Source organism: Nesoenas mayeri, assembly GCF_963082525.1.
Source record: "Nesoenas mayeri genome assembly, chromosome: 4".
Lineage (NCBI taxonomy): Eukaryota > Metazoa > Chordata > Aves > Columbiformes > Columbidae > Nesoenas > Nesoenas mayeri.
The window spans coordinates 43,544,770-43,571,967 of NC_137540.1; the positions used below are offsets into that span (position 1 = coordinate 43,544,770).

Genomic DNA, 27,198 nt, shown 5'->3' on the forward strand with positions numbered 1-27,198 from the left:
TGAGTGCCTTCAGAACAGGGGGTGGTGTCAGAATGTGATTCCAGCCGTTCCGTGGAAATAGGGCTAAAGGAGAAAGATGTTTTCAAAACACTGTGTGGGAGTTAGATTTGTAGTGCCCTTTAGATTCTCTACCTCCATCTCCTCTGTAATTTCTTAACCATTTATTTATTGTCCTTATGTGAGAATTGTGTAAAATAGCATTCTTTTCAGTGGACCTGCATAGATACTGCATTCTTTTTTATCTTCTGGAAGCCCGTATTTCCTGCTTTAAGAGGTGGGTGTTTAGCATATTATTGCCTAAAAGCATGCTGTTTTTCTTCTTTCAGGTCCTGTGGTGCTGACCTAATGCTGCAGCCAGCCAGCTTCCACAGTGATATAAAGCCCCAATATGCACATTGTTGTTACATCACAGCTACTTTGGATACCATACTGGAGCATGGAACCAGACCATAGGGGTTCAGGTAAGTCCCCCTTTTTAACATATTGTGTGCCAGGAATATAGATGTGGTCATTTATTAAAAGATGCATTTGAAAAATATTGTTTCAGGAAACACATTCTAAAGCACACAATATATTAAAAAAAAAAAAAAAGCCCCACCCTCCTCCTTCCTAGGATAAGCAACACCACCAAAATCTCCTCAACTGAATCCTCTGGGAAAGTTCCGTGCTCCAGCAGAAACTTTTTATGATCGTAGTTGTAACATGTGCTGGGATATCACTTTGGATCAGGAGGCAGCTGGCCACAGGACATGAATGAAGAAAAGGAAATTTAAATCACAGGAAATATGGAGGATGAATGCATGTAAGACAAGTCTGCTGACTGTGGACAATTTAGCACCTGTTTCTGAAAGTTAGTGCTGTGTGGTGAACCTGGAGATCATGCTTTTAGCTGGGCCCGAATGATTAAAAAGATCAGTTTACATGGCTGAAGTTAATAACTGCCAAGGGACTAGAACTTTGTTCAGAGGCCAATGTTTGATATATGACTGGTCATCATGAAGATTGCTGTTGTTTTCCTCAGGCTGGTTAGAATTGGAGTGTTCACGTTGCCAGGTTACGTTCATGATGTGTATCTGCAAGGGAAGGTATGTTTTGGTGTGCATGCGTTTCAGAGGTACAGGAGCTTGCTGGTTAGTGATTGTGTTACTGCTTTTGTTGAGCCTTTGTTTAACCTGCTCTTGAACGGGAATAAAGGGACAAATCTTTAATGTATTTTTTTTTTTCTTATTTTTATCAGTCCTCTGCTATGTGTAACTGTCTAGTAAACACAACCTGCAGTGTGCTTCATAAAATACTCCAGGAAATGTGTTTTAAAAGGATGATTTATCTATGGCTGAGAACAGCACAAGCAACACACCTTCTAATTGTCTTTATTTAAGATTTTGCCAGTAAAATGTGTCCTTTTCTGTGTAAGTGTGCTAGTGCAGATCCAAGGTATTTCAGAGTAATCTGGGTAATACCACAGAAATCTGCATGTTCTTCCTGTTCCCTCCTGTTGTTTAATCAGATGGAAACATCGTATGGCTTAAAATGGCAATTACGTATCATTCTTCTGAGTTCACATAAGAAAGGTTTTGTTTGTGACATCTGTATAAGTATTCTATAATTAGAATGCTTCAGTCACGTTGCGGCTTGGAGGGGGGAAAGGTGTAATGTGCAACCCAGGCCAGACATGTAACTTCTTCAGCATCTGTCCCTTCTTTAAGTAAATCTGAAAATTGGCTTTCTCTAGAAGAGACTTTTCACTTATGGTATTCTTGAAAAAAGGTGATAATATTCCAGGCTGAAGAGCCTTCTTTTTGCCCATTGCCAGTAGTTTGGGGGTTTTTTGAGCTACCTTTTGTTTGAAAAGGACCTTTCTGTAGTTTGTCCCAGAGTGAAATCATAGGTGAGTGTTGACCAGAACAGGCTGTTGGCAAGAATTTTTTTGTAAGGGGTTTCTGTTGCAACCACCATTGTACTCATGAGGTGCCATGAAATTACTGTACTTTCTTATGTTTTCTGATGAATAACATAGTACTGTAAGCAGCAAAAGTAATGAAGTTAAATTTCCCTTGACAAGTGGTTTTTTGACTGGATTCTCCCCTGTCTAGTGAGAGATGGGTATGCCTGAAGCTCTGTGCAGATGGAACATGCATAGCAAACACTTGCTTTGGAATCTCTGTTGTCTAGTGAGGCCTGACCTCTCTGGCATATGCACGTACACAGACTGTGATTGTGCAAGCCTCATTTCCTGTGGAAACCATGCTAAAAATCGTGTTTAAAATCTGTCTTGATCCTTAGGAAACAAAAGGTTAAAAAGGCGTTGAGAGGCTGGATGGAGAAGAGCAACTGGGCTTTGACTTCCTATATTTTAAAGGGTGCAGAGTGTAATCAGATGGTCACTTCCCCAGTTCAGGGAAATAGTGTGTATAAATTCTAATATAGTGTGGCTTTGCACTGTAATTTCCTTAGTTTTCCTTCACAATGGCTTCACTGAATTGGTTCCATTTATAAGTCAAGAGGTGATTTTTCAAGCAGTCTTCATGCAAACTTCATGAGACGGGGAGTTTGACTTCCAGGTCACTTCTTTACAGCAGCAGAATTGCTAATAAAAATTCTGTCATCAGTATGTAGTTGATAGTTTAATTGCTGATACATGGTACAGAATATAGTCTATCTCATTTTCTCCTAAGATGGTGGTACCCAGACTTTCAGAGGAAAGAGACAGTAGATAAATTGGGACAGGAACGGTTCTGACTGGTGTGGGTTCAGGATGTATGAATTTTCATTCCCGGTTCTGTTACAGGCCATCACTTTCTCATCTGTATGCTAAGGATAGTTATGGTTACCCCGTTTTTTAAAATTTTTTGAAATCCACTGTATAAGAGTTAAATGTTTATTTTATGTGCTACATAATGTTTTGTTCTAAGTAATAAAAATTATTTTTTTTCCCACACAGTAGTGCTGCAAATCCCCAAGGTATAAATGAGGACAAATCCGATTAATTGTTTGTTATGTGCTTGGACATTTTTGAAAATTAAGTGCCACTTTAAACGAGAAGTCTAGAATTTTTTTTTTTAATTCTTCAGAGAAAAGTTTGAGAAGACACTGGAGAAGCAGAGCTAAAACTATATATATATATATATATGTATATATGTATATCTTATTTAAACAAAACATGCAGTCAGCTGGTGAAAACTGCTTTCTGAGTTCCAGTTTTCATTTAATTTGGAACATAAACATATGAAAGTCAAGGATAGTAATTTGATTTCAAAAGAAAGCTGCTTGAGACAAACATCAGTCAGAGCTAACAGGAGCCATATGCTAAATGTTTTATGTTAAGTGATGTGGTCTTAAAGAAAAAAAATAGGAAAAGTGTATTTAATTATTTTTTTTAAAGCAGGTCTTCCCCAAAGAAGTTGTAGTAAACCTTCTGTCGAACAGGCTAAACAGTATTTATGCACATAATTGTTGTTAATATATTAAGTAGTAGATGCAAGATATTTTCTGTTGTGCATCAAAGAAGTTTGTTCACTTAACTATAACCACAGACTGCTTGTCATTTCCCAGAGCCACAGGATTGTTAAGATAAAACTTGGCAAATTAGAGCCTCTCTGAGTGATAGGGTTTTGGCTTTCTATCACAAGGTCTGCTGAAAGTTTTACAGATGTGTGTTAGCCTTTTTTAAACCAAGAGCCAGTAATTACCTCCAGCAGACAGCTACACACAACAAGCTGTGGAGGTAATTCTGGCACAACAGAGGTGAAACAAGAGTTCCGTTGTCATCATGAAGAAGGTTGAAAAGCACTCAGTGGAGAAGAATAAGGCTTAACTGGCAGTCGTCCCTTACAAAACAGAAAAAAAGGGTCTCACATAAACCAGTATTTGTTGGCCAATTCCATTGCATTTAAAGCTATTTAACTTTTGTTTTTATAGATAATTACAGTTTTCTTTATAGTTAATTAAATGGTTAACAGAATCATAGAAGCATAGAATGTCCTGAGTTGGAAGTGACCTGCAAGGATCGTCGAGTCCAACTCCTGTCCCTGCATATGACAGTTCACACCATGTGTCTGAGGGCCTTGTCCAAATGCTTCATAATTGTTAAGCTCCCAAATATTTGCAGGCAGGATGTATGTTACCCTGGCACACAAACTATAGCATACTTTGCTAGAGATTGTGTCAACATTAATGAACTGATGCTGAATTATTTATATTGGTGAGTTATGTGAAGTATAGTTAGTATTTTGGCGGAAACTCTTGGCTTGTTCCTGTTGACAAGATCCCAGCTGGCAGGGGTCAAATGTGCAGACTGGATGTTTCCTGCACGCTGACCTAGTAAAGCATTTCCATGCTGGAGGCCTGCTTTGAAAGGAAAGGTTGTGCAAAGTGCAAGGTTACTAAAATCCAGGTAAACTTCCTTAACTTGTACTTAGCCAGTTTTAAGGTAACAAGTCCTGGCTGGGTGTGATCCCAGAGATGGATTTCTGCACACTCTTGGCAGTCAGGGGAGAGGGATGGGCTGCTCACAGGGGTGACCAGAGTAACTGGTTTGAGTCCTCGTCCCTCGGGGGGCAGCTGGGAGGCTGCAGAGCAAACCTACATAAATTAGCAGCACTTGCTAGGCTTCATATATAATCCTCCTCGAGGCCCTTTCCCACTTTAGGAAGCTGATTTATGGTATCAAGGCCCATTCTGTATATCCTAAACATCATTCTGGTTGGTGGTGAGTAGATTGTTCTGGTGCAAGGGAAAAACAGAGGTTGTCCTCCTGCTCAGGCAGTAGCATGAGTGCCTGGCTGGGAGCAGGGACAGGAATACTCGTACCACGGTGCTTTGGTTTGAGAAATTGGTGATCTAGATAAAATAATTCACGAAGTTACTGCCCTTCACCTGGATGCCCTTAAAGCTACCCAGGGAGCCCATTTCAGTGCCCAGTGAACCTGTTGAGGGTAAACCTCAACCAAGGGTAATATTCGCCAATCTGACATTGCATTGAACTGAACTTAGTAGTGCTCACAAGGATACTCGTGACACGGATAATCTTTGTGTGAAAGACGGTAATTTCTTAAATTGCTTAGCTAAATCTGCATAATTCTAATCATAATTTTGATGCTTTTTAGACATGAAACTAATCTTAAAGACTGATCCCCTACACAAAATGCATGGTGACTGTTGATCAAAGTTGGTAAACTTAAGTGTCTGACTGATTGCAAAGACTCATCTATGAAAAATTTTAAGCTGACAACAGGTATAAGCATTAGTAAACAGTAATATAATGTGTGATGTTCTTTATCCATTCTGAAATGATGAGGGGACAAATGGTGTTTACTCCCAAGTCATGTGAAAGCATATCTCTCACATTTCCCTGTAAGCTGCTTATGATCTTATTGATTGTCATTGTCTGTAAAGAACATGGCAGGAATTTTTCAGGTGTATATGAATAAAAAACATCCAGAAAAGATTATATTTTAAGTTCATCATTCTGTGGTCAGATAAGAAAGCGGAGGATCTTGGGCTGCACTGTGCTGGAGCTGGAGGAATGCTGCTCTGGTGAGATTGCGGCATTGATCTGGTCAGGCCTGATTAAGCAGAAGCAATCAGGAGACAGCATAGCACAAATGTGTATTTTAAATCATTGTTGTGTCTTGGATAATGTGTACAACAGATTGTACAGCTGGTGTATTGAAAAATAGTGCTCGTAAGTCTCGCTGAAGCAGTTAATGCAATTTGCTACTCCCACCACTTATTTTTTTTTTTCCCAACGTGCTGAGTATAATGCAAGATGAAATGCATTTTGACAATCGGTTTTAGAAATTGCTGTTCCTGTTTACTGGATGTTATAGGAATATAGAATTAATAGGTCAAATATTAGGTTCTTTAAATTGTGGAGAAAAGTTTGAATTTCAATTAATTTCCAGTAATTTGAGTCCTGATATGATCTCAAGACATTGTTCCGTGACAGCAGAAATAGGATGATTTTCCTGAGATTTCAAAGCCATTTAGGTAAAACTTAATCGCTAGCTCTTGACTGATCTGTGGCCAGAAAAGGGTTTGTAGTCAAGCACCCCTTGTTCTCTCTGTTACTCTCTATTAATGTTACTCAGTTTCCACTGGCAAAGGAGATCCTTTAACCTGCTGCTCCTTCTGTTTGAGATCATTGGGGAACTTTTACCAGTTCAGGAGGGAGGTACAGAGCAAAATCTAAAAGCATTTCTGTATTTATATAAAGTATGTTAAAAGGCACATCTATATGTGTGTTTTTATAGTCATGCTAAAATTATCAATTGTAATTTATCCTGTAACTTTCATTTTGAAGATCTTTCAATAATTTTTTAAAGTATATGTTAATGAATTATTTTTAAAGACAATATGAGAAAAGTTATAACCAAGTTAATTTTCAGGCCATCCTGGAACCAATAAAAATTCTCTTCTAAAAAATACATAGTCTGTGCAAAGGCATTTGACATGTAGATCCAGGAGAGTTTACTAAGGCCTTAAGGTGTGTGATGATGCCTTTGTGCCTCTAAACAGTGTTCTGTGCTTTATCAGCTGAGTGAAATGTCATTCATTAACTTAGCAACATTTTTTCTGATCTTTATTACTATTAAGAAAAAATATTCCATCAAGCAGAAATGGTGGGTGATCCATGCATCCGGCCTTTGAAAGGGGAATGAAATCTCTCCTTTTATGTCCAGAGAAATACATGCAACTATTTTGTTTGTGCAGTTTTCCAGTAGGATATTTAAGCATGAGGTTTTGCAACTGTAAGTGCTAATTTGTTGACATTTTTCTGAGTCTGTCTATTCCACCCTTTGAAAAACTATGTCTGCATACAGTAAATGTCTCCCATTTTCTGAAGTTCACCAGTCCTAAGTTTTGAAATAAGCTGTTGGATGGTTCTCCATTGTGAGAGTTTTGTCCGCAGCTCAGTGCAAAGGCTACAGAGCTGTGCGCATCTTCTCCATTTGTATCTCTACATCCTTGTTCTATGAGCAGATTTTTAAACAAAACGCTTCATTGCACATCTGTTATCTTTTTACAGGTGATGTATCACCCATCAGCATGTCTCCCATCAGTCAGTCACAGTTTATTCCACTTGGGGAAATCCTTTGCTTGGCCATCTCAGCAATGAACTCTGCCCGAAAACAAGTCACACATGAAGCACTAATGGAGCACCTAACAACCTGCTTCCCAGGTAACCGGACATTAATAAATAATTGGTCAGTTGGGCGCATGTCTGTAACAGGGCAGTTAAAGAATCCCTAATCCGTACCCAAAAGGTTGTCTGTCTTTTTGGCTTCCTTAAAAGAGGGAATTTCAGTGTTAGACAGTCTGTTTTTCTTCACTCTTCTCCATGAGAATATTGATTAATCCTGAGATGCTACCCACAAGTAAAAGGAGGCTTTAGGATTCTAATCTTATAACTTTTTATTTATTCTTAAGCATACAAGAGAATTCAATTCTCTTCAACAGGGCCATTCATGGTGAGATGCATTTTGCAGAGTTAATTCCTAACTTTATATAAATATTAAAAATTACTTGACATACTAAATGGAAAACTGTATTGTCCTGTTTCTTTTTTCAGACTGATATTGGAATAAGCTTGTTTGTGATTTTTCTCACGAAATACCATCATAGTCAAAAGTGTTTAGGATTTCTTTAGGAGTTACAGAGAACAAAGCACACATCCTAACCGCAGCAGACTTATTCCACCTTGTGGCTTTCAAGCCAATTGTAAGCTAGCTCCTAAGAGCTCAGTGGACAATATTCAACCAGTTAAAGTGTCATTGCCCAGTCTCCACAGAGATAACCTCATGGAGGTCTCTGTGTAGAGCATTCTCTTGAAGATGCATGTCTTCCTCCACCTAGGACAGTCTCTCTAAACTGCTGTGGCCTGATGCAAGTAATAGAGTCCAATGACAATGGCGTGCCTGTTTCAGGGAGAGGTTACGTTTAAAGTGACAGAAGGTTGTCAGCCTGGTTTCCAGGGGTTTTCAGAGCTTTTTTGGACACAGTTCTGGCTTTTGCTTCTGTACTGCCCCTGCTTGAAAAATCTTTTAGGTTTGTTGTTTTTTTTTTTTCAACTTGACAACTCTCTCCCTGACTGAAAGGTTTGGAGAGCCGTATACCTGTTGTGTTCAGAAATGCTGGTGTATTGTTCAGAAGATATCCTTGTCAGCATTTGATAATGTTTATCAAATGGTAAAATGAAAATGTCTTGGATTAAAGATACTGTAACATCAAAAAAAGGAAACCTATATTAAGAATGTACTCTTGAATATGCTGCTTCCCTGCTGGCAGTCTGTATCTGGAGTTGGTGAATCATGCAAAATGCATCTTGTAGAGACGCCTAGAAGTGTGGTGTAAAAACGTGGGGCAGAGGTTTGCTGCTCTAGAAAGCGCAGCTTTTTCACTGTGCTTTGTATGATCCTGGGTAAGATGCTTAATTATTCTGTGCCTGAGTTTACAGTTCTCTAAACTAGTTCAGAAACTTCTCTCTTTTACTTCTTTTACAGCTGTAAAAAGCAACTAATTAAAAATGTTTTAGTAGGAAAACTACTGATGCATCTGCCTCATCTAGGCAGCCTAACCATAGCCATGTCTTGATGTCTTCAATTTTTTGGCTTACGTTTCAGAGCAAGAGTTACTTAATAAAGCCTTGGTGGTTACATGGTTTTTGCTATAAGTGGTACTAAGTTCTGAGATTTTAAAATATAATTCTGGATTGAAAGCTGTGTTTGGAATAAACTATTCTCTCTGACATTTAATAATTGCACTTCGGGGAAAAAAAACACTGCAAGTATATTTTTCAAATACTGGCTTTCTGTCCCAGTTTGTGGTTTAGTTTAGCAGGGTTTTTTTTTTTTTTCAGTATTCTTGGCTGATTTTGGAAACAGTGGTAAAAGTTATAAGGGATGGAATGCAAAGAAGGCAAAGTTCACAATTATAATTCCAGTTTAATTCGTTTTGATGGGGTTTTTTTTCGAGTCAGGTTTTCTGTATAGCTATGTACTAGAGGAGGTCCATAGTTTGCAAGTATTTTTGCAATTATTCTATCAATATTTTTTTATATAAACATTATTGCATGGTGGAAATGATAATTTACTAGTGGCGTCCCTTGGGTTTCCTGGGAGCATGATTATCAGTTGACTTGGTGTGTCGTGATATTCTTGCCAGACAGAACCATACATCAAAAGTAATTCACCAGGCTGGATTATTTTGTAGACTCTGCTCAGAAGAAGCCTGAGGCAAATTAGCACACAGTCTCTTGCTGCCTCTTTTTTTTTTCCACTAGCCATATGCGTCTGCACTTCTCAAGTCTGAGATTAAAAAAAAGGAGAGCCTTGCTTTTCCCACCTCACTTCCCAAAACTTAAAGAAAATTATTTGGCCAAAAAAAAAAAAATCCACCCTTTGTTGTCCATTTTTTTTCCCCTCTCTAGTGAAATGCCTTTCTCTCCTGGGCATGACATATTTAACATAGCAAGCATACATGTTCTACCAGTGCATGAGGATTATCCAAAATTTTTGACCTTTCCAATAAACAGAACCTTTTCTTGTGCTCTGTGATATTTTTCACTTGTCTGCCCAAACTCTCTCATAAATCAGTCGTGTCTCTTTGAGTCCTCGTATTCACTGTGGCTATTTTAAAATATCTGATGTCCTCCCATATTCTGATAGTTTATTTTTCCTGTTTAGGTGTTGATGCTCTGAGAGAGCGGAGAGTGTTACCAGTGTAGATGTATCTGTCCTTGTCACATAACCTCTCTGTATCTCACCCCGTAGCAGCACTTGTCTACCTGTGTTGTTTGTGTTTTAATGAACAGATGCTTCTTTGCATTCCGTGGTGTGTATAAATTTCCTAAGACCCCAGATGCTATTCTCAAACTACCCAAGAATAATAAACCTCTTTCCTCAGTGCAGGATCTTAACACTTGCAGTCTAGACCTCTGGTTTGCTGAGCCATTGTGCAGGCATAAATCTGGGCCATGGCTCTATCTGAAATAAGGTATGCTAATTATTTATAACATCACATAGCAACCACTCCACATCCTTAACTAGTATTTCATGAGCCAATCAGAGTATTTCTTTTATCCCTTGTTAAGCCTTAGCATCAGCTCAGGAGAAAATCATTTTAGCAGATTTAACACCATTTAAATACTACTTCAGATGTATTTTTCAGTAATTTATTTTATTGCAAAAGTTTGATAATGCACATCTTATTTGTGACTTTTGTTATCTGTCAGGTTTTTAAAAAGTAGGAGGGCTTCTGCTGCACATGTTCCCATTATTCTAACTTGGAATTAAACAATGAGATGTTTGTACAGCCCTACTTTATAATTTATTGACCATGGTCTAAATCCTGTACATTAAATGTAAATCTTTGAAATCCTATATAAGGAGCTAAGAATGTAACCTCTGTTGCTGTGTTTGGCAGCCAGACCCTCTTCAGCCAGACCCTGGCTGAAGAAAACATCAAGCCTTTGTCTATGCTGCCTTTAGTAAGGATTTTTTTCTTTTTTTTTCTTTTTTTTTTTTTTTAATTTGTCCACAAACTTGCTAAAATCTCTTTAAAATGTTCAAAATTTCAGTGTGGAAAATACTTGTGTATTGGACTAGATTGCTTTTGAAGTGAACAGTTCTTTGAGAGCTGGCAAATTCCTCTGACATTTGCCTTCATAACTGTTCACTCTTTAAATATGTGAAATGTATATGTAGCACTTAAAATAAGTGTCTTACATTAACTGAGTTCACTCTAGGTCAGTGTTCTTTGTGAGCAGCAAACAAGACATAATCTTCTGTCTGGAAGCTCAGTGGATGGCATAGTAGACTCTCTTGAGATGCAGAAAATGTACATGTCTGATGATTCAGTGTCCAGACAGTTTCTGCTTTTGAATTATTAAACTACTACATAATCTTAAATAACACCACTGCTGTCATGCAGTATTTTATATGCTAGAGTCTCTAAACTACTGGTTTTTTTCCTCTCGTTCCTATTTAATGGAGGGAGACCATAAGGAGACTTCTGGATGCAGTGGGGTAGGTTGTGGGCAGGTTGCTGTAAAGAGTAAAGTATTGAGAAAGCCAGGAAATGTGTATTTAAAATAGCAACAATGGGAGCTACAGTAGTGTCATTTCTCCTGTTCATTGTACAGGAAATTTAATTCCAGTCTGGGTCTGTTTCTGCTTTTGTGAGTACCTGAAAGAGATGTGAACAGAACCCATGACTGGCGTTAGCTGGCACTGCTGAGCAGCAGGAGCAGCAAAGATGCATCTGCCGTCCTCACTGCTGGCGTAGTGAACCACAGGGACGTACGGTGTGCTGGGAGTGATAAAAGTGGTAGTCTCCAACTCCAGGGAGAGAGCTGACACGATTAAGTCTACAGCATTATTGACTGCCCAGGCATGCTATTTTCTTTTTTAACTTGGTTTTTATCTGCACATTCTCTATTCGCAGGGCTTAGTCAATTAGTGTAACTACTGTGCATCCAGTGTTGAGAGACTCGTTTACCCAACACGTTGTAGTCATTATGGTTTACTGGGTGAAAAATTCATGTTATTATTTTTACCATGTATTTGCAGTGCATTTTTGCTTAAGTTAGTATAAAACAGCAGAAGATCCATATAAATCACTTTCCATAACTTTTCTGTAAACTCCCAGGAGAATGCTTTCCTGTCTTTTATTTTTGTTCCGATATTTTTGAAACAGTGCTTTAAAAGAAGTCTTTAAGTAAAATAAGGACGAAGAACCAGGTTCTTACAGGCAAAGGTGGGTATGTGTTGAGACATTTACATGTAAGCTCCTGGAAAATCCAGTGGATCAGTCAGGTGGTTTATGTAGAGACAGACAGAGAGACTGGCTGCTGCACAGGAAGTGCATCTCAGTTGGACCAGGACTGGACCCTGCAGCTCATTTTCAGCACAAGATGGAGAAGCATGTGAGCTTGGGTTCGGGGTCATCCACTTCTGGTGGTGATGCCAGGGCACAACCTGAAAGGGGTGGTATTACCCAAACAGTCATAGCAGCTCCACTGCAGGAAAGAAGAGATTAGATGATGACTGCTGGTTGTTACGGGAATTCGAATCACTTTTCGTGTTCCTATGCTTTACTGGAAGCTTGTGCAGAGGGCAGCCTGCTCTCCAGCTGCCGCTGCCTCACAATCCAGAGGAGGCTCAGCATATTGTTTGCTTCAGTCCAGAGAGATTCAGGACTCTGGGCTAGGGAGGGGTAGTCCTTTTTCCCCCGGCTCTCTAGATTTCAGCTTTACCCATCTGTTGCTATTTCTGGCACATTTGCTCATCCAGCAATTCTGGGGGTCTTTGTTACACTCTCTAGGATTATCACATGAAATTGTGGCCACTCACGTGAAAAGGGGAGAAAATACATGCTCCTGATACTCCATTTTGTTTGTGTATTCTTTCCAATTTTCAGTGTCATTTTCTCTCTCAAATTATATCTTTTCTTTACCTCTTTTACTTTCTGTGTCTTTATTGGCCCCAATAACTCAGCTCTGTGGAATGTGCATGAAATATATTTACTGCTGCCATGTACTTCTCCCTGGCACCTTCTCTGTTTTAACTGCTTTCACTCATGTGTCCATGTTATTCCTAACATTTTGCTGTTTCCATTGTAAGATTTTTAGTTACAGATATTACTGGATGTGAGCAGTATGGTCATGTCTCTAAATTCAAACAACATTCAAAGCCAGACAATAAGAATACTTACTATGTTGCCTGCAACCCTGTAGCAAGGAAGAGGGTGAGTTAAGGAATTAGTACAACTTCTCTATTTCTTGTCACTAATCTTTTGACGGGGTGTTGGTCATAGTGCCAGAGCCCTTGCTGTCATCCTCATGTTTGGAGATCAGTGAGCTTGCTTGCTCCAGCCTTTGCCATGTGGGAGAAGAGTTGGTGACCAGACACTACTGAAGATATTGTGTTTGTGGCAGGTGCACCTGGCTGAGATTTTTCTGTGACGTGTTTTTGTAAAAAGCATATACTTTGCTGAAATGTTTTTGCATGCATGTTTTCGTGGAATTTCTGTTCTTGAAGATAGTCAGAGTTTGACTTGACAAGATGCTGACCGACCTGGTTTAAGTTGGCCTGGCAGGAGTAGAGGTGTTGACCAGATGTCTTCATGAGGTCCTTTCCAACCTAATTTACTCTCTGATTCTGTGGGGTTTGCTTGTGTGTTTGTTTGTTTTTCTAAATTAGTTTTGTTGAAAAGAAGACCAAGATCCCAAGTACAAATACAATATTAACATTTTATTTTAATATAGACCATCCAAAATTTTGAAAAAAAAATCTCTAGTTCTAAAAATGTAAACCAAATCATTACCCAGCATTAAATTAAAATGCATTTTAGTTCAACAAAATTTATTGATTGAAGATAGTTTTTTCCAGTAAAATTTTTGAAGGATTTTTATTTCTTATTTAGCATAAACAGATTTTTTTTAAACTAGCTTGTGAACTAAATCACTTGTTTCCTTAGCTCTAGATGGAACTTATTGCTATGCACAGCTTGACAACTTGTTATTTTATCTGAGAAAGTATTGAAGACTTGGTCCTGCACCACTTAACCCAGCAGGAGTACTGGTAGCAGTAAGGACCAGGCTCAATGCCTTGTCTACCACATGGCTAACGTGGCATTGATGCAGGGCTGTCATACTTGTCCCTGTTTCAGTATATTATATGTGCACTTAGGTAGTGTCCCTCACATGTCACGTGAAATGCAGGGAACTGAGAACTGGCTTTTTAGGGGCTGCGTCTGTAACTTCCAGCATAGTGGAAAAGTCTGTTTGGGTAAGATGAACTGTTGCATTCAAGGCATGTGTTTTTGTTTTTTTTTTTAAAGCTGATGTAGTTGAAACATGTTTTAGTGGGAGAACAAGTCAGTTCAATCAAGTTTGTGATTAAGGGGCAGTTTGGGGGAATGCTTTTATTTTTCCTGTGTAGTATTGTTCTGTGGAAAAACAGCTTAGACATCCAAAGTAACAAGTAATCACCATTTTATACATGCCTGGCATTATAATAAATAGTTTTGGTGAACTGGGATATAAATATTTAGTTGTAAGAAAAACAAAAGAGAAATGTTTCCCCTGACACCCTTTGATTTCCAGTGATTCCATCTTGTAGCTTAAGGTAACCTGCTCAATGGAAGTGACTAGAAGTTCTCCCCTTCTTTTTGTTTTTTACACTCCATTAATGGCCTCCTTTCTATTTAATTAATAATTGATATGTCTGAAGTGTAGGAGATAAGTGGAAAAACAAACAGACAAGGGAATGCTTAACAAAGTGCTTTACTGGAATTGTTTGTTCAGCAGATTCCAGCTTTCACATTGGAAAAAACAGCTTTTTGTTGGGGAGGGAGGAGCCAGAGGGTCCTGCATGGTTTTATGCACTCCCTGATACATGTTTACTGTCATTTCCAGGAGTTCCAACACCCAGTCCAGAAATCCTTCGACATACCTTGAATATGCTTGTACGGGAGAGGAAAATATACCCAACTCCGGATGGTTATTTCATTGTAACCCCACAGACTTACTTTATAACACCATCTCTCATAAGAACTAACAGTAAATGGTACCATTTGGATGAGAGGATACCTGACAGGTCTCAATGTACCTCTCCGCAGCAAGGAACTATAACTCCCTCCACCTCGGGATGCGTCAGGGACCGAACACTACCCAAAAACCACTGCGACTCCTGCCATTGTTGCAGAGAAGACATGCACAGCATGCATGCATCTACCCTACAGAGGAAATCAGCAAAAGACTGCAAAGACTCATACTGTCCTCCTTCATTAGGTCAGGTCCCACCTACTGAGAAAAGTAAAAGTACTGTCAATTTTTCTTATAAAGCAGAGACACTCACAAAGCCTAAGGATGTAGAAAAGCAGTCTAAGAAATTTGGACTCAAATTATTCCGACTAAGTTTTAAGAAGGACAAGACAAAACAGTTGGCAAATTTCTCTGCCCAGTTTCCTCCAGAGGAGTGGCCACTAAGGGACGAGGACACCCCTACCACTATTCCTAGAGAGGTAGAAATGGAGATTATCAGGCGCATTAACCCAGACTTGACTGTGGAAAATGTCATGAGGCACACTGCACTAATGAAGAAACTTGAAGAAGAAAAAGCTCAACGAAACAAAGCAGGATCTTCCGCTCACCACAGCGGACGAAGTAAAAAGAGCAGGAATCACAGAAAGTCTCATGGGAAATCAAGGTCACACAGCAAGACTCGGGTGTCCAAAGGAGACCCATCAGATGGCTCTCATTTGGATATACCTGCTGAAAGGGAGTATGACTTCTATGATCCCTTGACTAGATCCCCACGGGAAGGCTGTTTTATAATAGAGCACAAGGGAGATAATTTTATAATGCACAGCAATCCTAACATGATTGAATCTCACTTTCCCATGACACCAGAGTGGGACGTGTCTGGTGAACTGGCCAAAAGAAGAACTGAAATGCCTTTCCCTGAACCTTCCAGGGGAAGCTCCCACTCCAAGGTCCATCGGAGCCACAGCCATACACAGGATAGAAGATCGAGGAATGAGCGGTCCAGTAAGGCTAAAGAAAGGTCTAGATCCATGGATAACTCCAAGGGACCTCTGGGCTCAGCGACTTTAGGCACACCTGAAGATCTAGGTGAAGGCTGTAGCCCAGATGACCAAACAACAAGCCAAACTTACATTGACGATAGTACCTTAAGGCCGTCTCAGTCGCTCAGTCATCAAAGGGCTCTGATTTCATCTGCAAGCTACAAAGAGACTTGCATCCCTGAAATAGCTAGCGGCAGTGTAGAAACCCCCAGTTCTTGTACCCTGTTGGAACAAAGCAAGCCTACAGAGAATTTGCCATCGTATAGTGAGCTCAACTCCTGCACAACAAAATCTGCAGTTGATGACTATTTTCAGTGCAACACGTCCAGTGAGACTGTGCTTACTGCTCCATCACCACTGGGAAAGAATAAAGAGGATCATGATACACTGACAGGGACAGATGGGCTCAAAAAAATGACTCCTGCAGAAAGACAGTCTCAACATATTGCTAGGGAGCCTGGGGTGCACAAAGAGGAGTCCCCAAAGGGCCCAAGCAGTGGTTCAGCGGTTGCTGGCCAAACTCCAGAGGTGATCGCAAACGGGCGGCTGGTTCAACACCACAACACTGAATCAAGCAGTCTTGATAAGAGGAAAGAAATATTTAGCAAGGATACACTCTTTAAACCTCTGCATAACACTCTTTCTGTGAATAGTTACCATAAGTCTAGCACACCCCTGCTCAAGCCCCATCAAAAGACCCCCTCTGACACGTTGCCAGTCAGATGTGAGAAACTTGAACAAGCGATAGTAACCTCAGTCACACAAGTCATGCCCGTTTCACAGAGACAACAAGAGACAACTGGGAACCAGGAGGCCTCCTTCGACTACTACAACGTATCTGATGACGACGACTCAGAGGAAGGGAACAACAAAAATGCTGAGGAAGAAAAGAACAGGGATGATGTTGGCACCATGCAGTGGCTCCTGGAGAGAGAAAAGGAGAGGGATCTACAGCGAAAGTTTGAGAAGAATCTTACCCTTCTCACCCCAAAGGAAACAGAAAATAGCAACAACCAGCGAGCCACCCACTCAGCCCGCCTGGACAGCATGGACAGCAGCAGCATTACTGTGGACAGCGGGTTCAACTCTCCACGGTAGGACTGTCACATTCATTGCAGCTTTACAGACTAGAAAGTTCTGGTTTTAGTTGTATGTGTATGTGATATTGGTGACAGAACATAGGGCCATGTTAAAAAGTTTTCAGTGTTCTCTACAGCTCTGGAATCTACTGTTCATATGTGTGGGTTTCCCAGCATATCGTAAGCCACCAATGACCATTTGCGGCTTTGTCTCTGTATTAGTTTATTTTATGTTTGCTGAAAACCTCCCTGTATCTTTTTTTTTTTTTTCTGTATTAAACTTGTGTTTGAATTTAGAATAGAAGGGATGAGCTCCTGCATACTCTCTCCATTCCCTTTCCCTCTAAGGTAACATCAACAAGACAAATTGGAAGACTAGACCTGACTAGGTGGCATAATCTTTGGCTCAGACAGAAATAAACAAACAAAAAAACAACAACAACAAGAAAATACAGTCATGATGATTGGTCCAGGTTTTGGCTTTTTTGTTTGTTTTCTTCAAAAATTTTGGAAAGGTGGTAGACACACTTCCAAACTGGTGAGACTGGAACAGCTGCTCGTCACCCACAGCTGAAAGTGCTCAGGCTGTTTGAACTTCAGAGGTGACACAGTGCTGCGACAGCAGAGACAGAGGAGTCTTGCCTAAGATACTCGGGAACAGAGTCCAGACATGTGTGTGTGGTGTTGCTGGTTAGTCATTTCCATTCCAGGGATCTCAGACACCCTGGAAGTCTCAGTGTGCACCGAGTCTCACAGACGCAGGGAGGAGAGAGTTGCTGGTGTGTTCACAAGCTTGTTTCCAGGTTAAGAATCCTTCTCTCAAGCCACCTTCTTTCTCTTTCTGGCCTCTGACAGTGCTAGGTCCCTGCTGGAATGGAGATGTCTTGGTTTTGTTTGCCCTGGATAGCAACCCATCAGAGTTCAGAACAATGACTCTAAGAACACAGAAATAATTTACAATGGTAGTTCTCTTACAGCATCTTACTTAAGCTTAAATTATTTATTGCTTGTGTTTAAAAATAAAACCTCCAAGAATGGATTTGTATTAGGTGAAAGCAAATGGCTTTTTAGTCTTTTTTTTTTTTTCCCTGTAAAAGGTGTTCTTATCCTTCAGAATTATTATTTTATTTTTTTTTAAATCTGTAGCAAAGGCTGTCAGAATGGCATGTGAAGGATTTCCTGCTTCTACACAGGACAAAATTTCATTTTCAGTTAAAGTCATGTCACTCTGGAACAAATTCGTTTGGGTTCCTTGGCTACTCTCACTTGATGTTAATGACAAGGCAGCAATTATTTGGCCCGCTGCACCATGCAGTAATCATCAAACTAGAGCAGGCTTTTAACATATGGATAATTTTTCTGAGTAAAATATTTGAAAAATAATTTGAGTAAAATTGTACCATTTGCACTGAGTCCAGCTTAAAAAAAGAAACTTAAGAAGGTTTTTAATTTGTTCCTGTTATGGATTGTTCTGCAGATGCTTGGTGTCTTTCTCACATACAACTGTTGTATGAGGCTATGTGTGCACTGCTCATTTTTAAATGTAATATCTTCCTTTAGTTGAAATGCTATACTTGCAGTCAGTTTTTGTGGTGGAGTGTATGGTGGTTTGCTTCTTACCTAGCCCGTCTCACTCCATAGAGTGCGTCTCACCTCCAGGACAGGATGTCAACTGCATAAAAATCACTTCTTAGACTGCTATTTTGCTAGCTGAGTATCAAGCTTGAATGTCTGGTTAATGCAAAGGCAGCCATTTCCTTCCCTAATTATTTACGCAAAAGCTAAAATTTCTGTCGATGTTAATCTTAAACTTAGCTAGCAAGAGAACAGCACATGGCAAGCATACTGGATTTAGTGCTGCTATACCACTTTGTTTAGATCAAAACGGTAGCGGATAAGCAGCTTTTAATAATGATTGTGTTCCACACATCCCTTTTTTTACATTTTACTGTTTATTTATTAACAAATGGCTTTTTTTTTTTTTTGCAAGACCACAAAAAGTAAGTGCTGTTTTTGTTTTAAAGCAACATTCTGTAGGGTTTTGTAAGACCAGCATATATTCTAGATTTCAAAGGCTTTTTTATGAGCTTTGCAGCAAGGTGATTAAATTAGATTATATTGCTGGGTTTTGGTCACTCCTCAGTATAAGCCTATAAAAATAAATTGAGCTGAGAGTGAATTCAGCTCTATGTTTATAATTACTATGTTGCTATTACTTTCCTACCTTATAACAAAAAATGCACTCCACAGCCCTTTTACAGGAAAACACAAAAAAACGCATCCAGCATCCATCTGGTAAGATTCGTGTCTATCTGACAGTGTCCATTAGCAAATGACAAGGGAAGAGTGTAAGAACAGGACGTGCATGTAGCGATGTTCCTCAGGTGTCCTCTTCAGCCTCCACTGATGTTCTAACTCTTAACTTCTTGAGGTGTGGCTGTATCTTTTCATTTAAACTGAAGTGTGCAATGTTGCTTGGGGAATCAAAATTACGAGTTCTGCACTGTGAAAGAACAAGTATATTTTTCAAGTGTGACAAATTGGGAAAAAAAAAAAGCATTAAAAAAAAGGGCAAAAAAACAAAACAAAACCAAACCCAAGTCAAACAGGATGTAGTTAAAACAGGTTTGCAATGGTCGCTTGGCTTCAAAAATATTTTGTGTGCAAAATTCATGAATGCCTCACCATTGGGAAAACAGCCTCACAGTGTTCAGTGCTTTTATGCAAGTTCTATATTGTAAATATTAGCTGTCAATATTATTTGTTTCCTTTACTTTTAGAGCTTATATAACACTGCTGCTCTTTTGTCACCTAAAGAGAGAGCTAATCTTGACATTACTCTGCATGCAAAATTCTCACTGCAGTCTTTGTGTATATGTGTTGTAATGGTCAGTTTGTATAATAATATTGTAATTGAAAATGCTCGAAAATCTGGAATTGGTAGTCCCATAAAGAATGATAGAATGCTGAATGATCTCTAAAAAACAAAGGTTTCATCTATTTTCATTCAAAAGTAGAGGAACAAGAATCAAAAAATGAGCAACAGAAGTACACCATACATCATTGTAGCTCACAGAGGCCACTTACTATGTGAGTCACCGATCATAGCTGTTTGGGACTACTGACAATAAGGCAACAATAGGCAGAAGATGATCAGTATGATTTTAATCAATTTGAAAGAACTACAGGAGTTTTCCTAAAAGCATCATTGATTTTCCAGATTAGTCAGTTCAAGATTATTTAAACCTGCTCTACAACTGAACAAGGTGTTCCTTCCTTCCCCTATGCCATGCACTGACACATTTCTCTCCTGCCACATCCAAAGCTGTCCATTCCTACTCTTCCCCTGATGACAGAGCTTTTTGTTTGTTTGTTTTATGGCTGGTATTTAACTGAACATGGTCCCTGATCCGGCTGGCCACAAGGCTCAGCATCAGGGAAGCAGCAGGAACATGTGGCAGGATCAGGTCCACACAAGGCAGGCAAGAGCTGCCCCTTTCAGTAGCAGAAAATTTAGGTTGACTTTAAACCGGAGCATGAGACTCTGTCTTTACTATCATTGTTCCATTCGGTCCTCTAAATGTATTCTGTAAACATCTCCACAGTGAGTGATGATGTCATTTTGCAAAGCAGGGATGTAGGTGAAGGATGCATAACCAAAGAGCACATGGCTATTTGAAAACCAAATCTCTCTCTGCACAGGAACACAAAAATGGTTAAGAGCAGTAATGGTAAAACTAGGCATAGCATACCTTGGCTGAGTTTTTTAAAAGCTGTAGGCTAAAATACAGGCTCCTCTGTGTTCATAATTAGATAAATCATTAAAAGGCATAGTGTTTAAAAGTGCTAAGTGTCCTGTCACTCCCATGGATAAATGATGTGTTAGAACTAAAGGAACATTGTTCATTTGATGAATGAAGGAGCAGCACTAGTTTGTGTTTTGGGCACGATGACAGACCAGGCAGGTAAGATTCCTCAGTGTCTTATAAGTTGCAATTGTCTCAGCTGCAAAGCAGAAATGAAATGTCGTGTTTAGAAGCATTGTGGATTTGATGTAAAGTAGCATTTTCAGTTAGTGTTTTGTGTACAAAAAGATAGGTAGAAGAGCAGACAGCAGAGGAGGCTGTGTTACATGATTACTCTCCTAGCTCTGCCTTGTCACAGAGCTGATTTGATGGAGTTACTTTGTGCAAAAAGCACCAGTCAGGAAAGAAAATAACGTGTTCCACGTGCGAGATGGAAGCTGTTTCCTTGGGTGAAAAATCCAGATGCTTGATACTGGTTCAGCTTACGGTTTGCGTGAAGTTTAAGCTCTGCTTAGGGCCATACCTGCTTTACAGTGCAATGACTCCTCAGTGCCTCTGGAACCCGCTTTGGAGCAGCATATGCGTACTGTCAGAATGAGGTGGTTCATTGATGTGACATTACATACAAACACAGGAAGCCTATTATAAAACACTCTATTCTCCTTTCCTGTCTGGTCAGTAGATATATAGGCATGTCATATATGAGTGCGTATATATATTTCTTTTCCGTTCTAGTACTCGTGAGAGCCTGGCATCCAACACTTCAAGTATTGTTGAAAGCAACAGACGTCAGAACCCTGCTCTGAGCCCCGCGCACGGCGGCGCAGGCCCAACGTTCAACTTCCGAGCCACTGCAGACCCTCCGACAAGCGAAGCTGAGAAACTGCAGAAACCTGCTAACTGCCTGCAAGCTTCTGTCACTAGCGTCTGAGAGTCGTCCTGCCTCAGATCTCCTGTCTCATCATCTACAGTAAAGTTTACGACACTGGGACTGATGTTTACATCTTTGGGGAAAAATAAAAGCATCTCAACCACAGTTTTAGTGTTTACTTAAACTGTGCTGCTATGTAGACTAGGGCCAACAAAGAAATCTTTATTTCAAGGTATTGCTTTTCACATTTGCGGCTCTGTAGCAACAGAATAGCAGTAGGGATAATATGTACACTTTTTGCTTCACTTAATTGTAACTGAGCACATATATGAAAGTCTAGACACTGTAAGTGTAATCTGCATTTTCAATGTCCATGCAGTTGCCAACTTCATTTAAAAAAATGCCACAGATGTGTGATGCCCCCGGTCAGAGGCTAAACTCTGCTGCAGAGTTGATCGTTTTTTACTTCAAAAACTGAGCCACTGCTGAAAGTAACCAGCCAGGATCGCCATGAGGAAAAACGATGCCAAACATGACAAGTGATGACCTCAGCTCTATCTGTGAATTATTAATACTAATCAGTCATTTTCACTGTGCATTTTTGTGACACAATTTTGCAAATACCCGTTTGAAGTGAGTAAAAAGAGGTTTGGGGTTTGTTTTGTTTTAAGCATGGAGGGTTGGAATGGAGGTGGCTTCTCCTTTTGTGTTTCAGAAGTATTGAGAGATGCTTACTTACTGAGACTTGCTGCTTGACCTTCCGTAGTCACAAATGAGGAGGTGGGCCTTTGTGTAGAGGGGGGAATGGGGAGGGAAGGGAAAGTAATAATTGTCATGGAGCCACAACGTGGAGTGACACAAAATGTAACAAATGTCTTCAGTATAAATCAAGTATTTAAAAAAGATATTCTAATTCTTGTGTCACTTCTGGTATTGCAACTTGCCATTAGTGTAGGAATCAGAGTAACTAATTTCTTGGAACAAAAATATTCTTTATGATATAAATGACAAGTATGGCCTGAAGAATTGATTTCTTTCTAGTGGAAGGACGAAAATCTATTTTATGTAGCTTATTAAATAGAGTGCCTAAATTAGGCTATTAAAAGTAGCGTACATTGTAGTGATTATCAGAGAACAAAATTTAGAGAATTATAAACTTCTGGCCTTTTTATTCAGTGGATGTTATTTGCAATTTAGCATTTTATGGACATGTCTGGTTTCTAGAAATTAAATGTGTCCACATGGTTGGCAGTAGAAATCTGAATTCTCTAGGTATGGTATATCCTAATTTCTCTCCCCTAAACTGTTACTCCAAATTAGTACCATGCTAATTACTGCAGAGTAACTTCTAGGGATAGTTAAACTCCAAGAGTAATTTTTAGGTGTAGGGTCACATTCTGCTCTGTTACTCATGCAACCTAGTAGTGCAACAAACTGATTTCAAATTTAACTGTTTTTTATCAGAGCAGACAATTTGGTGGAATAATGACAAAGACACTAACGTGTTCAACTGCCCAAATTGTTGCATAGGAAAGGGACGTTTACATTGTCTAGCTCTTGTGGTACACAGGTATGAAAGCCAACTGTACCTATTAAAAACCAGTGTTTTCATCCGGTGCCGGTGACGTGTATTACTCTGTACACAAAGTCATTTGAGCTTCTCTCGTGTTCTCTGTTGTCATCAGAAGTCTTTATTGAAGATGCAGCCTTATGTTACACAGTTGGATATAGTTCATTTACTTCTAAAACAGCTTTCTAACTCTGGACACAGTCGGTTTCTAGTTCTGTCGAGAACACCCAGTCAATGCACGGGTCTGTTTTCCTTGGTTTTGGTGTATAATTTCCATTTCATAGGAGCAATAAGACCTTTCAGTGCACGTAAAGGAAATTATTGTGCTTTTGGTTGGTTATCAAAGTCACTTGGCCTTTAGCCTTCTGCCTTATCATACCTTCCAAGATGTGCTCTAATTACCATATAATGCTTTGCATGATGCATCTTATTATTTAGTATGTAACTCCAGCCATATTTATTCCATGCGAACTGTAGAGTCAGAGTTTTTGTGGGGAATTGTCATATACTATGCAGTGGCTGACTGTGATGTTGTTTCTGAGATGAGCTCTGACATCAGTAGTGTGTATCAATTCAGTAAATAAAAATGTTGAAACGATAAAAAAAATTACAGTAATGATCTGAAGTACCAACAGGAGTATTAAAATGTGAATAGCAAGAACAACTTTCACCTTTGGGGGAAATATTTGTTTGTCATAAACTAATCAGAATTTATGCAGGCAGCTGGTTGTATAGAAGACATAATTCCAACAAAATAAGATAGTACATACCTATAAACTGTATAGTATGTTATTTCCTGAAGTTCCCAGAGACCAGCAGACAACGTAAATGTCATATTAATGTTGACATGGCATTGTACCAATATTAATGTGACTCTTGGAATATGGAATGTAAACAGAAGTTTCAAATAGAAACGTTCTAATCTTGAATATTTTTTTCCTTTTAAAATCAAAAATGGAATATGACGAAATTCCATCTTGAGGTTCTGGTAACAAAACCACGAGAGTGGAGCTTGAGTGCTTTATGTCACCCTAATCCTTTGATGAAATCATAGCCTTGTATTACATGGTTGCTTATCTGTCATTCTTCTAATGTATCAATTTAAAGGTTTACAGAGTTAGATTAGGTTGAATCTGTGTTGTGTTCAACTGTAAAGGGTCAACACAAATCTGTCGGCATTTTGCACACTTAATATGTATTATTATAATACAACATGTTACTTTTATGGTAATTTTTTTTACACATATAACTACCTCCATGAATTTGATGAAATGCAGCAACATGAAACGTGTATTGTACAAAGCAAGGTTAAAAACTTTGAAGCATTAGGTCATGGCGTTCTCTTGTGTGTCAATGCTTGCGTATGAAGTCATCATGTTTCCATTGCCACAATGTCCTTCTACAATATTGAAAATCTGGCTTTCAGATGAGTCACTTAAAGACCTTGACAAGGCTGCATAATTGGGATGAAAGTGAAAGGGAGACTGAAACCTTCCATCCTCTCCCCAGTTACTGCTAAAATTTCTGCCTGGTAGAACTTGAAAATGTATTTGTAGTTTAGCAAGTTAGGAACCTGTACAGTCTGTGAAACGTGATTGACAGTTTGGAGTTTAGCAGAAGACACTCTGGGTATTTTCTTGGCAGCCTTTATATACTTTGGGCCCTGTTCTGCCTTTGTCAACGTACCAGGTCATAGTTTCTCTGAACTGGCAAGGGTGTTAAATCAGCTCTTCCTGTAACGATACACACTCTGTTCTCTAGACCGTGTGCATCTGAAACGCTTGCTCCTATAGAAATTACCAACAGCCTTTAATTGACTTTGCTGGGAGCGGTATGAGGGTCCCTACTCCAGGTATGTGCCTATTGTTCAAAGAACGTGGGCGAGTTTCCAAGAAAAATGAAGCTGGCTTTTGAAAAGTCGCCAGCTGCAACAAGCCACCTTTCAAGAGAGAAGAAAGAAAGAAAGATTTTTCCAAAAACCAAAGGAAGAAAGTGGCAGTTGAACCTAAGCAGATCACATTTATATACAAATCCTGATGTATGAACACCTCTTTCAGCAAACCTAGTACCATTATCCTGATGCAAATTAATATACAATCATCAGTTGAGCTAATTTTGCTGTTCTAAGTTTTTCAGTTAAAAATTAGAATAAATCATTAGCCATTTTACTCCTTGCACCACTCTAAAACGTCCGTAATACGCAAAACAATGTTCACTCAACTTTAAGAAGTAAAATGTATTGGAAAACAAATATTTTAATGAAAACCGTGGCCTAAGTGCTTGCCAGCAGTAATGGTTTTTAGAAGAGAGAACAAGCAAACCCGGCATTCAGAGGCCATCATAAACACAGATAACACTTTGCACTTAAATCACGCCTTTTGGCCCCAGGGCCTTGAAGCGCTTGGTACCAGTGGGGCCTGGGGAACCTCTCGGGTGGGCAGAGTCCACGGACCCGCTTTGTGTCCAGGCACATCAGAAAAACAAAGGCTGAGAGTCTGCAGGCTAATCTATTAACCAGGTTTTTTAAGTCATTGGAATAAGTGTAATAGTTAACCAAAGTGTTTCATGTTTATACTCTGATGTTATTCTTTTGATGCATTCGGTTTAAGTAAAAGAGAAACTGCTTTGCGGTCCTGCAGAGACTCTAGAATCAGCAGTGCCAAAACCGACCAGGTTTTCAGTACTGCCAGCAGTGGTTTTAGGAACAGTTATTTTAACTCAAAATTTGTTTTTCAAATACATTTTGCAGAGCTTTACGCAATGCAGTTGTTCAAATTGTTGTGCTGAGGAAGCAAATAGCACTCCGAATCTGGTGTCACACCCACAGTTTACAATTCTCTTTGCTCTTCTGAAGAAAACTGTACAGTATTAGAGAGAAAAGTTCTATTTTTTACTAAATCCTTTTTAAAAGAAAAATATATCTGAAATGTTCCCCCCAGCATAAGTAAAGTGCATCGTTACTGCATGTGAAGCATGCAGTGGCCCCACCGAAAGCCAAGCTGGTGCTAGAAGAAAACGGGACCATCACGCTTCTTTTATCGCGGCGCGCTAAACGTCGGTGTCGGGTATAAACCCGCAGAACTCCCCGGATCTCCCGCGGATCTGACGGAGATGGGAACGGGTCGTTAACTCCATTGAAGCTCAGTTCTGAGCTGAGGGTTTCCGTGTTCCTCCCCCCGGCCCCCAGACCCTAAATCCGGAGCAGGAGGCCAGCGGCACGCAGCCAGCTCGGGACGGGCAGCCCGGCAATGCTGCGGCAGCTGCCACGCGTTCCCCGCCTCGCAAGGGCGGTTTGCAGGACCCTCCTGTCACGCAGCCCTTAGAGCCACCCAAAGGATACCCACCCAAAAGTCTGAAAGGGCCCTTGGAGTAATTGGCACAAATGTTACTTTTGTATGTGGAGGAGACTTAAGTTTAAAGGGATCATAATTCTGCAGGTAATTTTCTGTGAGTGACTGAATGTGGCTGTTGCATTAGGTTTAAATGAGTTACTAAATGCAAGTGGGACTTACTGTATGTTAGAAGGGAGTTTTGCAGCCAAGACTGCCTTGTATAAATGTGTTTGCACTGAAAAAAAAAAAAAAATTAAAAAATTACTTGGTCTCTGGTTGCTGTAAAGGTCATCCAAGATGGATGTTCTGTTTATATTGTATAGTATTTCATATGAAATAATTACAGTTCATGAAATGTCTTCCCTAACGTTACTGATTTATAACAGCACATTTGTAACATGGTTTTTATTGTGTCAGTGTACCATATTGTAAATGATGATTACTTGTCATGCTTAGTATAATAATTTAAAGGAAAACAAAAAAAAGGACAGGGATTTTTGTAAGTCTATATTTGAAAGTCCCTCCATATGGTAATATTGTGTTCATGTTGTTTATGTAGTGTTGTGTGAAATATCCATTTTGGATTGTGTTACTTTTTAAGATATTAAATAACATTTGGTTATATGTTTTAAGTGGATTCTTTGCCCCCATCGGTGGTTTTTAGAGAAAGTGCTTGACATTTGCATTTAACATGCCGTTTCCCTCCCTTGCTTAGGAAACCTTGCACAACAAACCAGGGAGCTCGGAAAGCCGAGGGTTGTTACAGCTTCGTGAAAGGTCTGTGAGCTGCTCCGGTGAGAGAGCACATGGGAGGAAATTGGCTGATTTTGGAACACCCCAGGTTGGGTTGGCCATAGAGGCGATGGGTGCAGAGGGAGCGTGATCCCCACCGAGTGTGTGGGTGCCCCGCCGAGATGCACCCCAGCTCCAGGGAGCGCCAGGTCCCTTAGTG

At 39.7% G+C, this 27,198-nt stretch overlaps 1 protein-coding gene across 1 annotated transcript in view; it reads left to right on the forward strand.

Moving 5' to 3' along the window:
• The window catches only part of STOX2 (storkhead box 2), a gene marked incomplete at its 3' end in the record, with an annotated part of 68,088 nt that extends 46,684 nt beyond the window's left edge, over window positions 1–21,404 (forward strand). The window contains exons 2-4 of the mRNA XM_080344328.1: window positions 7,028–7,180; window positions 14,417–16,682; window positions 21,209–21,404. Of these exons, the coding sequence (XP_080200454.1) occupies window positions 7,028–7,180; window positions 14,417–16,682; window positions 21,209–21,404 (2,615 nt within the window). The remainder of the gene's footprint in view (window positions 1–7,027; window positions 7,181–14,416; window positions 16,683–21,208) is intronic.
• Window positions 21,405–27,198: the final 5,794 nt, after the last annotated feature.